Genomic DNA, 15,919 nt, shown 5'->3' on the forward strand with positions numbered 1-15,919 from the left:
GTACTTTTTGGAGAAATGTCCTCTGGTCTGATGAAACAAAAATAGAACTGTTTGGCCATAATGACCATCATTATGCTTGGAGGAAAAAGGGGGAGGCATGCAAGCTGAAGAACACCATCCCAACCGTGAAGCACGGGGGTGGTAGCATCATGTTGTGGGGGTGCTTGGCTGCAGGGGGGACTGACTGGTGCACTTCACAAAATAGATGGCATCATGAGGGAGGAAATTTACATGGATATATTGAAGCAACATCTCAAGACATCAATCAGGAAGTTAAAGCTTGGTCGCAAATGGGTCTTCCAAATGGACAATGACCCCAAGCATACCTCCAAAGTTGTGGCAAAATGGCTTAAGGACAACAAAGTCAAGCTATTGGAGTGGCCATCACAAAGCCCTGATCTCAATCCTGTAGAAAATGTGTGGGCAGAACTGGAAAAGTGTGTGCGAGCAAGGAGGCATACAAACCTGACTCCTTTACACCAGCTCTGTCAGGAGGAATGGGCCAAAATTCACCCAACTTATTTTGGGAAGCTTGTGGAAGACTACCTGAAACTTTTGACCCAAGTTAAACAATTTAAAGGCAATGCCACCAAATACTAATTGAGTGTATGTAAACTTCTGACCCACTGGGAATGTGATGAAAGAAATAAAAGCTGAAATAAATCATTCTCTCTACAATTATTCTGACATTTCACATTCTTAGAATTAAAGTGGTGATCCTAGCTGACCTAAGATAGGGAATTTTTACAAGGATTAAATTTTAGGAATTGTGTAAAACTGAATTGTAATGTATTTGGCTAAGGTGTATGTAAACTTCCAACTTCAACTGTGGGTTAGAAGGAAAATAAACAAATTGTGATTTTATTCAAATCAGACCAAATGTGTTGAATGAAAATGTTAAACTTTGCGTAAACACCACTTTTCCGTGTCAAATTATAATTGGATGATACATAGTCTACTACTGTACTTAAACATAACTTCAACATCTTGTTTTTCTCCCCTCCAAGTCAGCTTTAATAATACAATTATTCCAAAAGATACAGGCACAAAAAAAAGCTGACATGAATTACAAGTCTAAGACAAATAGACAAGTTGTATAACATGAAAATGACAGGTAAATGCGTTTTTTTTTTAAGAAACCCACAGATTAAGCTCAAGTAAAGGTGTGATGCAAGCTTTTGAAATACAAGCTTAAATGTAAGTTTCTCATTTTTGAAAAATAGAGTTACACCAACATTTCTTTACATTTTCTTTCTGAAGACAAGATGGTACCGAAAACAGTGTGAAATACAAACAAAGTGTCTGGGAGATGACGAACATTGATTACTTGATATAATAAAATGAAAATGGAAGAAATCAAGTTTCAGCTAAAAAGAAAATCTAATAATAATAATCTAGAGATAGAAAAAAAATAAGCAAAAAACAAAAGACAGAAGGACATGGACAATATATACAAATGGCCAATAATGTAGCTCAGAAACATAATGTGTCTACTGATGATTTTTTTTTAAAACAACGCTGACATTCTGTGTGACTGCTCTTTTGGAGAAAATACACTTCATACTAAATTCACAGGACAAGTTGAAAGATCAGGAAGTGGAAAAAGGAGGGATTTTTGAAGTGATGGTATCCAGTGGCTGCCAGTGACAGTTCATTAGTGAATCATAGAGCTCCTCACTCCTCTCCATGTATTCTTTGTTCAGTGCATCCACATCCAGGTGAGGATTGGGTTCTGGCAGGGAAGAGAGGGGAATGAAGAAGAGTAAATAAGTCAGGAAACCAAGGGATTTGAATGCAACTGAGTCAGGCAATGGTAACAATACATTTAAAAGGAAGAACAAGAAGGACCTTATATCTGCAACACATTGCATTTTCCTTTAGTGCATGTGAAAGTATAGTGAAGAGTTACCTTCTGCTGCCTCTTCTTCAGGCTCATCTGTGGACTCCTGTGTTTGCTAATGTGAAAAACAAGACAACATAAATTAATCATTGTGAACACCTGTTAGCATGAAAACCATTTTTAGACAGATTTCATTAGATTAAGGGACAGGTTATGGGAAATTATGAGGAAAGATCGCAGGAGCTTGTAAGGAAGCCTTACCTCTGAGGAAGTCTGCATGTCTGTGGGCATGGGGGGCATGCCGATGGGAGGTGGGGGTCCCATCATCCCATGGGGGCCTGGAGGGGGGTACCCCCCGTAGGGACCGTACCCACCATAGTTGTAGCTGTTGTACTGGTCATAGCCCCACTGAGGGTAGTAATTCTGGTTGGGTTGTTGATAGTATGGCTGTTGGTAATTGTTGTGGTAGGAGTTGTGGTTCTGGCTGTTATAGCTGTTCATTTTATGGCTAAAAAGCAAGGAAACAGGAAAAATGTATGTTAGGTGCAGTGGATGTCAAGTTAGGAGGACAATCACACATAGTATAATCAAATTTTCAACCAGCACGACACTAATCGACCCTAATACAGTGTAATTCATACACTTATTTCAGAAGATTAGAACTATACCTCTTGTTCACAGCTATGCTGATCCTGATTGGTTTCGTCCCCAGGCCTGAAGCATTCTGACACTCATCGATGGCTTTCTTCTGTTCGTTCTCATCTTCAAACTTGATGAAGCCATAACCTCTGCGGGAGCAAGCAAAACGCTAAAACCCTGAGCACACATTCTGTCCGAACTCGCCGTATCATGCTAATCAAATACGGAATTAATTCGAAAAACAAAAATGGTATGGTAGAACTGAAACTTGTTGTTTTACTTTTAATATGAAGTAGCATCACTTCAATTGTGAGTTGCTCTTGCTTACCCTACATGGGGAAAACAATAGTTTTAGCATAAATGTCAGAAACAAACTTTTCCAGTATTTTGGGGGAAATATACCAGTGGTAAACAGTGGTGAAGATACCCAACACACTAGTATATATACACACACAATCCAATGTAACAAGAATCTATTGTTAAAACGTCATGAGACTTTACAAGGAATTTAAATGTAATGAAATGTCAGATTAATTCAAATTGTGTTCAAAAGCAGGTGGTGAATAACTAGCCTCACCAAATAACATGAATGTATAAGTCTGTTCAGCACACATACCTGGAGTTACCATACTGATCAGAGACCACTTTGCCTCCTTTGCAGGAAGGGTACTTCTTCAAGAAGAACTGATGAAGCTGGTAGTCGTCCACCTCTGAAGACAGATCTCCCACAAAAACGGAAAATTCCGGGCTGAGGTTGCATAAAAGACGGACACAGAGAGAGAGAGATTACGAAGGTGAACCAACACCATACCATCTAGCGGTTTCTTTCGCACAATCTTTTTTCTGGCGATAGAAAATATCACACAGAACAGTGTACATGATAAACAAGTTACTGCGGGTTCCAACAACAGAATCATGCATCAAATGAGGAAGAAAGTAAAATAGCTTACCCAGCCTCTGGCCGTTTCCCGTAAGTTGCATAGTTTAACTTAAACTTTCTGGGCTATACAGGAAGAAAGAACAAGCAGTCAAGCACCTTCAAAGACAAACGCGTGTAGTAAGGACATATATTGCTGAAAAATAAAGAGTATATTATTAGAGAATAACATTTTATTTGGTTTACATACCTCCACCACCCAGAACAGGCTTTATTCCATTCGTCAGTTAGTTCCTAACAGAGTTTATTCACCAGCTTTAAACAAAGTCAACTTACAAACAGCCTCAACCACCTTCATCAGGAAGAAAACGGAGCTCAGTAACTTTGCAGTAATGTAAATCTGAGATACTGTATTCCGTTCCATCAACCTCAAATTAAGGTGGGGGCCAATGCTAGCGAAGCTCCGCTATCAACAACACATTTGAAACTAAAACTAGAGGGTGGTTGTCCGCTAACACATCATCAGTAAGTTGTTCAAATGAACTATGAATTTTAGAAATGTCAAGCTTATGATGAGTGCTCACCGGATTTGATCCAGGAACTAGCTTGCCATTCAGTTGGTGAACGCATCGGTCAACGCTGGTTTCGTCTGCCATTTCCACAAAGCAATAGCCCGCTGAACCACTGTAGAACAAGAGATTGTATTAGTGCCAACAGTGTGATACAACAACATTTTACAAACGGGACAGAAACCCCCAATGTGGGGTAATAAATATTGCATTTTGGAATTACAGTATCAATTCACAGCTCTGTGGTAAGTAAACCAAGTACTTCCCTAAAATGACAAAAGGAGGTTCTAGAACAACTGACATTTAAGGTTAGGGTAGCCTGACATTGTAGCTGATAGGGTTCAATGACTCACTATGTATTTTCATTACTGACTGACTCTAATTTGGGAAAGTAGTTGCTTGATATATATCCTACATAAAATAGTGTGGACTATTTTCAAACAAGGAAACACATGGCATTAATACTTGACTACATTACACAGAGGTGTGATGAACATACCCTGTTACTCTGTGGGTAATGATCTTAACACCATACGCCGTCTCGCCCATAGTGCTGAAGGCTTGTTTGATGAAATTCTCATCCATGTATGGGTCCAGCTATGAAAAAGATTGTGTAGAGTTATCTGTCTGTAAGATATAAACTTGCAAATATCCCATTCATATCCATGAAATATAAAGCTGGCTACAGTACAAGTCAGGAAATAGAGAATAGTGAGAGAAGGCCTAGTTAGGTCAGGCATAATGTTAGCAGTGTGGTTAAAGTTAGGTTTAAAATGTTGCTATAATTATGACTTTGTGGCTGTGGTAACTAGTGACGACCAAACATGTGTTGAACATAATTCAATTCGTCAGACACCTTCACCATGGAGTGGAGTTTAGTCAGCTATGATAACTAGTGATAACCCAAATGTTTACCCAAATGTCTGCCTGGGCTCAGGAGTAGTTGTAAACACGTTAGATTATTACCAAAGACAGGTTTAGAAACTCTGATATTATTAGGCGCTCTACTACTAGGCCCAAACAGGGCAGCGAGCTAGCTAAACTGTCGGGATTCGGGAACATTACTTTTGAGAAGTTAACACATTTTAATTCGGTAGTTAATACATCACTGGCTGTATCTCTTAACCTGTATTTAAATGAACGTCCACATAAGCATACAGATTATACACTTCACAACAATTGGGGAATTTAGCTAGCTGACGTTAGCAAGCTAGATAACGTTACTGCTGTAGCTACCTAACGTTACTAGCTAGCTAGTCTCCTGTAGCTAAAGTAGCTGGCTAAAACGTTTGCCTTCAGTCAGTTAGTAACAAGAGGATTAAAACAGAGCGAACGTACATCACCCATCCAAAGGCTTGTCATCCTGTTGAACATGTTGATGGTTTATTTTCGGGGGTATACTACAAACACGAATATGTAGCTACTAGTTAAGTTTTATAAATTGATAGCGCTTCCTCCCGAAACTGGTGCTACTGAAATCAAAGATGGTGAAAGACCACGCCTCCGGAAATTCGGTAAGTTAAATAAATGGACTTGCGAGAATGGACACATCTTGAATTAATTTCCGCATTTGATTATGTAGGCGACTTCAAAATGATTGACTATAGATCAGTGTTAACAAAAACATAAAACTCAGTGCCAGTGGTTTGGACATTATTTTCGCTAGGGGGCGATGTGGATTCTATCCGTCCTTCGAAAAAGTGTGACGATATTTTCTTTCGGCTTTGATTATTCAGGAGGGCAACGGCGACATTTTTCACCAATCATAGTAACGGATGCTATTCCGCTTCCATGGTAACCTCCCAAATCTTTTGAACAAACCAATCACGACAGCGCATTTAGTAATTTAAAGAAAGTTCGTCATCGGACGTTGAAATTTTAAACCTGAGCTGCGGCAGAAAGGAACACGTTTCAGTGAAGTTTGTGAGTTGATTTTTCCCTTCCAGTAGTTGTAAAAGTACATTTTTACGTGTGGAATTAATTTGGAGTAAGTAGCTCACGTTTGTTAACACCTACTTTTAGGTTGTGTTGCATGAAATGTAAATAATAAATGACGGAGAAAGCCAGCAAGTTCAATTATAGCGTCAGGGAATTAGTTTTCTAAGGTTAGCTAACGTGCACGTTTAGTTAACAAAATAAACGCTTTTATAGTGTAATTTATAAACTAATTGGTCCAATTCTTGCAACGTTACCCTGTAGGGAGTCCGAAAAGCAGATTCAGACATGGCTCAATTTGGATTCGACAACGACATTCACAGCATTCTGAAGCTGGATATGCCTATCACAAACGCGCCCATGGCGAGGTGGCAGAGAAAAGCCAGTTCGTCGATGTCGACCAGCTGTGCCAACACCAGCGCTCTGTCACCCGGCAAATCCGGAAACCGGTCTCTTAGTCTGTCCAAGACGCCCAGTAAAACACCAGGTGACTAGTTATTATTTTTGTTTTTCATGTTGAATCTTGCTCTACAGTACTTGCTTCTGTGTACGTGGGTAGTCTTTTTTCAACTGTCTATGGGTGTGGCACTGTTACAATCTGTTTCACCAAGGGTTTTATTACTAATCTGCCCTTCTCTCTTGTTCAGGTAAAAATGGAAAGACACAGTGCACACCTTCCAAGGCAGGTGGTGACCGTTTCATTCCCACTAGAAACAACAAACAGATGGATGTGGCAAGCTTCCTGCTCTCAAAGGAAAATGAGCCCATGGACACAAACCCCTCAGCAGCAACATCAGTGAGTCTTTTCTCTAACATTTTCCAATCACATTTGTTGGTATGTTGTATTGTAGCTAAACACAGGCAAATTTGTAATTGTAGGAGAACCAGAAAGCATGGTCTGTTACACTCAATGGATATGACATTGAGGAGGCAAAGATCTTGCATCTGGGAGGAAAACCCTTGAACGCTCCAGAAGGTAGGCCTACTGTTGGGAATGATTGTGACTTGATGTCAGTTGCTTGCTGTCAGAATCTAGTGTCCAATTCTCTTTTCTTTGCAGGTTACCAGAACAACCTAAAAGTTCTCTACAGTCAGATTCCTACCCCAGTCTCCACCAAAAAGAACCGGTACATACCGTCAGTGCCTGACAGAATCTTAGACGCTCCTGAACTCCGAAATGATTTCTGTGAGTCCTGCCAATACAGTACTACAAATGTCTAATAACCTGTCTGAGGAGCAGGTACTGATTGACTTAACCTAGGGGTGTGTGTCATAGATGCTCCTGAATTTCAAAATGGAGACTGAGTCTCCTAACACAGTAAATGTCCAGTAACCTACCTGTGAAGTAATCCTAGCTGTGGGTGTATCATGTGCCTGCCGTGATGCATAAATCACGCTGTTTTACATTTTAGTCATTTAGCAGCTGCTCTTATCTGGGGGGGAGGTGTGGGATTACTTCAGATACTCTTTGAAGAGGTAGGGTTTTGGTTGTTTTTGGAAGATGGACAGGGAAGCTGCTCTCCTAGCTTGAGGTGGAAGCTGCGCCGCTTCTGGTGAGATAGGGTCGTACTCTACGATGTAGAGCAGGAGCGAGTCACTGCTTTGATGTTGGCAGAGAATGGGTGTTGTCCAGGGTCCGGCCAAGGTTTTTTGCGCTCTGGGGACACCGTGGAGGTGTCAACTGGGATGGTGAGGTAGGCCTTTCCCTGGAGGAAGAGCAGCTCTGTCCTGTCGAGATTAAGCTTGTGGTTGGCTGACAGCCAAGCTGAGATATCTGCCAGGCTGATATGACGGAGCTGAGTGACTTGGTGTATAGAGGAGACGAGGTCCTAGATTTCAATGGGAGATTTGCACTAAGTGACTAACGGGGCACATCAAGTTGATCTTGTCCTTTTGTCTTCAGACTCATCTTAATTCACTCAGGGTGGAGATGATCATTCTTTGACAATTTACTTTGTTAAAAAGCTCCATTTACATCTGTCTGTTCACACAGATCTGAACCTACTAGACTGGAGCAGTCGGAACCTTCTAGCAGTTGCCCTTCACAACAGTGTTTATCTGTGGGACGCCACCCAGGGTGACATCGTCCTACTGATGAAGATGGAGCGGGAGGAGGACTACATCTGCTCTGTGTCATGGATCAAGGAGGGCAACTTCCTTGCCATTGGTACCAGTGACTGCAAAGTTCAGGTTAACTGTCTGCTGTGAACCTACCCAGCGCTCATCTAACTGAATTTGGCTTCCAATGCAATTTTGTGGTGTTAAAGAATGATTTTATGCTTCTTTTTTTAAGTTATTTTTTATACATATCACCTGAATTTGTCTTTGTCCCTAGTTGTGGGATGTGGAGAACCAGAAGCGTCTACGCAGCATGGCCAGCCACACTGCCAGAGTTGGCAGCCTGAGTTGGAACAATCACATTCTTTCCAGGTAAAGATTCATGTCTGGGGGGGGGGGGAACGACTGTATGAATAGTCAGTCCCACCTAATGCTTTTGCTGCGATTTTTGCTGTCCTAGACAATGTCCACGTTGTGGGCAAGTTCTTAGGTCGTAAATGATTGTGGTACGTCTTGGCTCGTTCAGTGCGACATGGGTCTGTTTTGAGTACCGCTACATGCGGTCGTAGACCCTTCGACATTCTAGCCGTGTCCAATTTTTGGGGGGCTTTATCGTGCAGTGTGGCTGGTATTACGAGCTGATCCCAGCGACTGACGACTACGGACACTGCCGGTACAGAGTATGCACACAATATGATTATTGTGAATAGTCAGATTAATGTAATAGTTCTATTTAAATGTTTAGCCTACATGCTGTGCAAGAACAATTTCCCTAATAGTCTTATTTACGTGACACATCTGAAATCAGCCTACCTGATGGTGATTGTGCACTTATTATAATCCCAATCAAAATAATGTTCTACCACAACGACCATGCTATTGAGGAAGCCTATTTGATTTAGTTTATTTGAAAACTTTCTACAATGCATACTTTCAGTTTTTCTGAATTCAATATACTTGTGCATAAACATAGTGAGCACTGCTGGTGCTGGCACATGCTCAGATCAAATACACCACTGTAGTTGATGAAGCCTCTCATGCCAATCAGACTGTGACGCCAGAACTGAAGCAAATTGTACATCTGGACAGGTTGATAAAGATTTTAATTTGTTAACATCAGTGTGATGTGACAAAATGTAAAAGATGGAATCTCATGTACAGGCTGCCAAGGCCTTAAGTCAGTCCCTCCAGGATTTTTTTTTTGTTATACTTGTGTCCAGAATGTTTTCATTTGGTGTTTTTATTAACCATCTTGTGGTTTACTTTTTCCAGTGGCTCCAGATCTGGTCACATCCACCACCATGATGTAAGGGTAGCAGACCACCACATCTTCACCCTGTCCGGACACTCTCAGGAGGTGTGTGGGCTGGAGTGGTCCCCTGATGGAAGATACCTGGCCAGCGGCGGCAACGACAACCTTGTGTACGTGTGGCCAGGTGTGCAGGAGGGCAGCGGCCAAGGCAGCAATGCTGTCCACGGCTTCAATGAGCACCAAGGTGCAGTCAAGGTAAGCAAAAATGTTTGAACTAAATGTAATTCTTGGTGGGACGTGCTAAACTACCATGTTTTATTGAAGGATGGAGTTGGGATTGACTAAAGGCCACAATTTGATGCACATTAAAGTGCACTCAATGTAAAGAGATGCCCAACCGTCATGATTGTTTCTTACTGAAATTCCTTAGGCTTTGGCCTGGTGCCCATGGCAACCTAACATTCTTGCGTCTGGAGGGGGCACCAGTGACCGTCACATCCGCATCTGGAACGTCACCAGTGGCTCTTGCATCAGTGCCCTAGACACTCAGTCTCAGGTAACTGCACCCATCTCGATCCCTAGTGGGATTGTCTGAGTTCTGAAGTCTCATTCAATTTTGTGCTGGATGATATTACACCTCCAAGGCCCTGCTGCTCAGTCATAGCAGCATGAATATTTGCATACCGGTCACTTTTTAAGTAAGTTTACTTTCCATAACTGCAATGCCGTACGATCAGACATTGACTGGTGATCAAATCTGCCTTACAGGTGTCCTCTCTGAAGTTTGCGCCAAACTACAAGGAATTGGTCTCTGGCCACGGATATGCCCACGACAACGTAGTCATCTGGAAGTATCCCTCCTTGACTAAAGTGGCAGAGCTCAATGGTGAGTGACTGGCCTGAAATTATTATGAATCTTGTAATAACTTTACAGAGCTGTTAAGTTTGTCATTGATGGATCAGTTGACAAGGACCATTTTGTTGCCTGAAGCTGTAAAAGCATCAAAGAGCTTGACGGATAATGTCCCTCACCCCAGCTTCCTTAACTGGGTAAACATAATCCTAATTTAAACTAAACTGTAGAATTAATTTGCTTAATGTCAATGCTGAAGCATTTTGGGCATGTACACATCTCAATAATGATGCATGTTTAAAGGTGTGCTATGCTGAAATCGCTCTGCCTTTTCTTGGTTCCTAAAATTCTATTTAGTTTGCTTAATTTCAGTTTGACAAAACAAGCAGGTATAGTGTAAAGAATCATCTAAACTGCTGTGAAATCTCTTCCGTAACTAAAAAGTATATATTTTTTCAGCTTTATTAAGCTGGTGTACAAAATTGAAAGTAAAATGGCACATGTTTCCAATGAGCCATTCTGGGGTCAAAGTTCAAAACTGAAATCTTAAACTTTTTCATTCCCCCCCCCCCCCCCCCCCAAAAGGTCATGAGGGCAGGGTCTTGAACATTACCATGAGTCCAGACTGCTCGACTATCGCCACTGTAGCCGGTGATGAAACTGTCCGCCTCTGGAAGAGCTTTGAGCTGGATCCAGTCAAGAAGAAGGCCAAAGAGAGGATGGTCAAGTCCACCAGCAGCAGCATCCACCAATCTATCCGATAATTAGCCTTTTGTATTGTTTGTTCAAGTTAGTTATTGATCAACTCTTAATTCTTTACTAATGTACAAAATGTTTATTCACTGTAAAATAAAGATTGCCACTTTTAAATTTTCTTTGTGTTTGAATATTTTGCAGCCATGCCACTTGATTACAAATCTGATTTTCCAGTTAAGGAAATCTTCAAATATTATAACCTGGGTAGAATGTAGTGAAATACTGTTCAGGCCCTCATTCAATGTGAAACTGAGGTTTCTTTCTTTGCTGAAACATACTAGTTTCTGCTTTGATTCATTTTTCTGTGGTTAACATTATTTTGAAGTACAGTACTCCTGGGAGTTTATTGGTGATGCGCTAGTTGAATGTGGTCTTATTCATAAATGGCTCATTAACCAAGAATGGTGTTTTCTGAAGCGCTTGACTATTGATTTGTCCAGCCAGATGGGATGGGATCTACGTCATGTACAGATATCACAATGCCTGGAAGTGTTAACAGCTCAGGAACAACAATCTTCTGAAACTAGCAGTGTGACCACAGTAAAGACTACCTGGAAAACCAATGGGTACTTCCCGGTAAGACATTTTGCAGAGTACAAGATTGTTGATCGGTAGGTTTCTGAGAAGCACTTCTGCAGGAATTAAGATTCTAAAATTGTGTCCCAGCTAACCTTTGGCCAGGTTTAGAACAGTTAGCAAGAGACAGAGGCCAGGGTGGTGTTCTACAATAGTAAACTTGTTGGATGAGTGCCTAAAATGAGGCATGTATGACTAACGTTCAGAACGCTTTGGTTTGATCTGCTCCTTTATGAAAGCCGAAAATGCAACACCCTTGACCCTTATGGTGAGGAAAAGATGACAATGGCTGGGATGTGCAGACTACCATCAGAACACTCAAAAGATGCATGGAGAACAATAGAAAGAGTGGCCTGACCTGGGGGAGCCTTACCAAGAATGCTGTTGCAGACCAGATACAGGTCTCTAGCTCCACATGGCGAGGGTGCAGGCTGTTAGCCAGCCTGCCAACTTAGTGGAGTCTGCCACTAGCACAGTCAGTGTAGTCAGCTCAGCTATCCCAATTGAGACTGTCTGCCTTGATCTAGGTTGGTCAAAACTAAACATGGCTCTGTTAGCTCTAGCAATCTCACTGGAATAAAGACTTCCATTCTTGTCATTATTGAGATTGTGACATCTCAAAATGGTGCCACTTAATGTTAGATCCCTCAGTTTCAAGACAGTTATAGTCAATTAACTAATCACTGATCATAATCTTGATGTGATTGGCCTGACTGAAACATGGCTTAAGCCTGATGAATTTACTGTGTTAAATGAGGCCTCTCCTGGTTACACTAGTGACCATATCCCACGCGTGTAACAGTATAGCTTCCGTCCCTACCTGGGCTCGAACCAGGGACCCTCTGCACACAGACAAGTCACCCTCGAAGTATTGTTACCCATCACTCCACAAAAGCCGTGGCTCTTGCAGAGCAAGGGGAACAACTACTTCAAGGTCTCAGAGCGAGTGATGTCACCGATTGAAACGCTATTAGTGCGCACCACTGCTAACTAGCTAGCCATTTCACATCGGTTACACGCGCATCCAGCAAAGGCTGAAGTGTTGCTAACATTTACGATAGAAAATTTCAATTTACAAAAAAAAGACTGCATTTTCATCTTTTGAGCTTCTAGTCATGAAATCTATGCAGCCTACTCAATCACTTTTTATAGCTACTGTTTACAGGCCTCCTGGGCCATATACAACGTTTCTCACTGAAATCCTATTGGATCTAGTAGTCATGGCAGATAATATTCCAATTTTTGGTGACTTTAATATCACATGGAAAAGTCCACAAACCCACTCCAAAAGGCTTTCAGAGCCATCATCGACTCAGTGGGTTTTGTCCAACATGTCTCCGGACCTACTCACTGCCACAGTCATACCCTGGACCTAGTTTTGTCCCGTGGAATAAATATTGTGGATCTTAATGTTTTTTCTCATAATCCTGGACTATCCGACCACCATTTTATTACGTTTGCAATCGCAACAAATAGTCTGCTCAGACCCCAACCAAGGATCATCAAAAGCCGTGCTATAAATTCTCGGACAACCCAAAGATTCCTAGATGCCCTTCCAGACTCCCTCCACCTACCCAAGGACGTCAGAGTACAAAAATCAGTTAACCACCTAACTGAGGAACTAAATTTAACCTTGCGTAATACCCTAGATGCAGTCACACCCCTAAAAACAAAAAACATTTGTCATGAGAAACTAGCTCCCTGGTATACAGAAAATACCAGAGCCCTGAAGCAAGCTTCCAGAAATATGGAACAGAAATGGCGCTACACCACTGCTCGATCATCCTATTCTTCCAAATTAATTGAGGAGAATAAGAACAATCCAACATTTATTTTTGATACTGTCGCAAAGCTAAATAAAAAGCAGCATTCCCCAAGAGAGGATGGCTTTCACTTCAGCAGTGATAAATTCATAAACTTCTTTGACGAAAAGATCATGATCATTAGAAAGCAAATTACAGACTCTTCTTTAGATCTGCGTATTTCTCTAAAGCTCAGTTGTCCTGAGTCTGCACAACACTGCCAGTACCTAGGGTCAAGGGAAACGCTCAAGTTTTTTAATACTATATCTCTTGACACATTGATGAAAATAGTCACGGCCTCTAAACCTTCAAGCTGCATACTGGACCCTATTCCAACTAAACTACTGAAGGAGCTGCTTCCTGTGCTTGGCCCTCCTATGTTGAACATAATAACAGCTCCCAATCCACCGGATGTGTACCAAACTCACTAAAAGTGGCAGTAATAACACCTCTCTTGAAAAAGCCAAACCTTGACCCAGAAAATATAAAAAACTATCGGCCTATATCGAATCTCCCATTCATCTCAACATTTTTTGAATAAGCTGTTGCACAGCAACTCACTGCTTTCCTGAAGACAATGTATACGAAACGTTTCAGTCTGGTTTTAGACCCCATCATAACACTGAGACTGCACTCGTGAAGGTGGTAAATTACCTTTTAACGGCATCAGACCAAGGCTCTGCATCTGTCCTCGTGCTCCTAGACCTTAGTGCTGATTTTGATACCATCGATCACCACATTCTTTTGGAGAGATTGGAAACCCAAATTGGTCTACATGGACAAGTTCTGGCCTGGTTTAGACCTTATCTGTCGGAAAGATATCAGTTTGTCTCTGTGGATGGTTTGTCCTCAACTGTAAATTTCGGTGTTCCTCATGGCTCCGTTTTAGGACCACTATTGTTTTCACTATATATTTTACCTCTTGGTGATATGGTTCGGAACCATAGTGTTAACTTTCATTGCTATGCGGATGATACACAGCTGTACATTTCGATGAAACATGATGAAGCTCCAAATTTGCCCTCCCTGGAAGCCTGTGTTTCAGACATAAGAAGTGGATGGTGGCAATTGTTTTACTTTTAAACTCAGACAAAACAGAGATGCTAGTTCTAGGTCCCAAAAAACAAAGAGATCTTCTGTTGGATCTGACAATTAATCTTGATGGTTGTATAGTCGTCTCAAATAAAGCTGCGAAGGCCCTTGGCGTTACAGCTTTTTTCCATCTACGTAACATTGCAAAAATCAGAAACTTCCTGTCCAAAAATGATGCAGAAAAATGTAACCATGCTTTTGTCACTTGTAGATTAGACTACTGCAATTCTCTACTTTCCGGCTACCCGAATAAAGCACTAAATAAACTTCAGTTAGTGCTAAACACGGCTGCTAGAATCTTGACTAGAAGCCAAAAATTTGATCATATTACTCCACACTGGCTTCCTGTTAAGGCTAGGGCTGATTTCAAGGTTTCACTGCTAACCTACAAAGCATTACATGGGCTTGCTCCTTCCTATCTTTTCGATTTGGTCCTGCTGTACATACCTACACATACGCTACTGTCACAAGACACAGGTCTCCTTACTGACCCTAGAATTTCTAAGCAAACAGCTGGATGCAAGGCTTTCTCCTATAGAGTTCCATTTCTATGCAATGGTCTGCCTATCCATGTGAGAGATGCAGACTCGGTCTCGACCTTTCTTAAGTCTTTATTGAAGACTCATCTCTTCAGTAGGTCCTATGATTGAGTGTAGTCTGGCCCAGGGGTGTGAAGGTGAACGGAAAGGCACTGGAGCGACGAACCACCCTTGCTGTCTCTGCCTGGCTGGTTCCGCTCTCTCCACTGGGATTCTCTGCCTCTAATCCTATTACGGGGGCTGAGTCACTGGCTTACTGGTGCTCTTCCATACCGCCCCTAGGAGGGGTGCGTCACTTGAGTGGGTTGAGTTACTGACGGGATCTTCCTGTCTGGGTTGGCGCCCCCCTCGGGTTCGTGCCGTGGGGGAGATCTTCATGGGCTATACTCAGCCTTGTCTCAGGCTAGTAAGTTGGTGGTTTGAAGATTTCGCTCTAGTGGTGTGGGGGCTGTGCTTTGTCATACTGGGTGGCGTTATATCCTGCCTGGTTGGCCCTGTCCGGGGATATCGTCGGATGGGGCCACAGTGTGTCAGCCTCCAGTCTTATCCAGTGTCCTGTGTGAATTTAAGTATGCCCCCTCTTTTCTCTCAGAGGACCTGAGCCCTAGGACCATGCCTCAGGACTACCTGGCCTGATGACTTCTTGCTGTCCCCAGTCCACCTGCTGCTGCTCCAGTTTCAACTGTTCTGCCTGTGGCTATGGAACCCTGACCTGTTCACCAGATGTGCTACCTTGTCCCGGACCTGCTGTATTCGACTCTCTCTCTCTCTACCGCACCTGCTGTCTCGAACTCTGAATGATCGGCTATGAAAAGCCAACTGACATTTACTCCTGAGGTGCTGACCTGTTGCCCCCTCTACAACCACTGTGATTATTATTATTTGACCATGCTGGTCATCTATGAACATTTCAACATCTTGGCCATGTACTGTTATAATCTCCACCCGGCACAGCCAGAAGAGGACTGGCCACCCCTCAGAGCCTGGTTCCTCTCTAGGTTTCTTCCTAGGTTCCTGGCTTTCTAGGGAGTTTTTACTAGCCACCGTGCTTCTACATCGGCATTGCTTGCTGTTTGGGGTTTTAGGCTGAGTTTCTGTATAGCACTTTGTGACATCGGCTGATGTATTTGA

At 42.2% G+C, this 15,919-nt stretch overlaps 2 protein-coding genes across 4 annotated transcripts; one reads left to right on the forward strand and one right to left on the reverse strand.

Annotated features, from left to right (window-relative positions):
* Positions 1 to 987: 987 nt before the first annotated feature.
* On the reverse strand, positions 988 to 5,610 carry LOC106599269 (tRNA selenocysteine 1-associated protein 1-like). The gene is made up of 9 exons (XM_014190413.3): positions 5,264 to 5,610; positions 4,425 to 4,522; positions 3,941 to 4,040; positions 3,430 to 3,482; positions 3,096 to 3,227; positions 2,509 to 2,628; positions 2,102 to 2,348; positions 1,910 to 1,955; positions 988 to 1,732 (listed from the first exon to the last, which is right to left on the reverse strand). Exons 1-9 carry the CDS (start codon positions 5,297 to 5,299, stop codon positions 1,590 to 1,592), a joined length of 975 nt encoding a protein of 324 aa, XP_014045888.1. The 5' UTR covers positions 5,300 to 5,610; the 3' UTR covers positions 988 to 1,589.
* Positions 5,507 to 10,893, forward strand: cdc20 (cell division cycle 20 homolog). Of its 3 annotated transcripts, none has more exons than XM_014190335.3 (11): positions 5,507 to 5,848; positions 6,125 to 6,347; positions 6,508 to 6,656; positions 6,740 to 6,836; positions 6,921 to 7,046; positions 7,854 to 8,050; positions 8,196 to 8,290; positions 9,191 to 9,425; positions 9,601 to 9,726; positions 9,939 to 10,056; positions 10,609 to 10,893. In XM_014190335.3, exons 2-11 carry the CDS (start codon positions 6,149 to 6,151, stop codon positions 10,785 to 10,787), a joined length of 1,521 nt encoding a protein of 506 aa, XP_014045810.1. In that variant the 5' UTR covers positions 5,507 to 5,848; positions 6,125 to 6,148; the 3' UTR covers positions 10,788 to 10,893.
* The last annotated feature ends 5,026 nt before the right edge of the window (positions 10,894 to 15,919 follow it).

The sequence above is a fragment of the Salmo salar genome, chromosome 03 (assembly GCF_965601325.2).
Source record: "Salmo salar chromosome 03, fSalSal1, whole genome shotgun sequence".
NCBI lineage: Eukaryota > Metazoa > Chordata > Actinopteri > Salmoniformes > Salmonidae > Salmo > Salmo salar.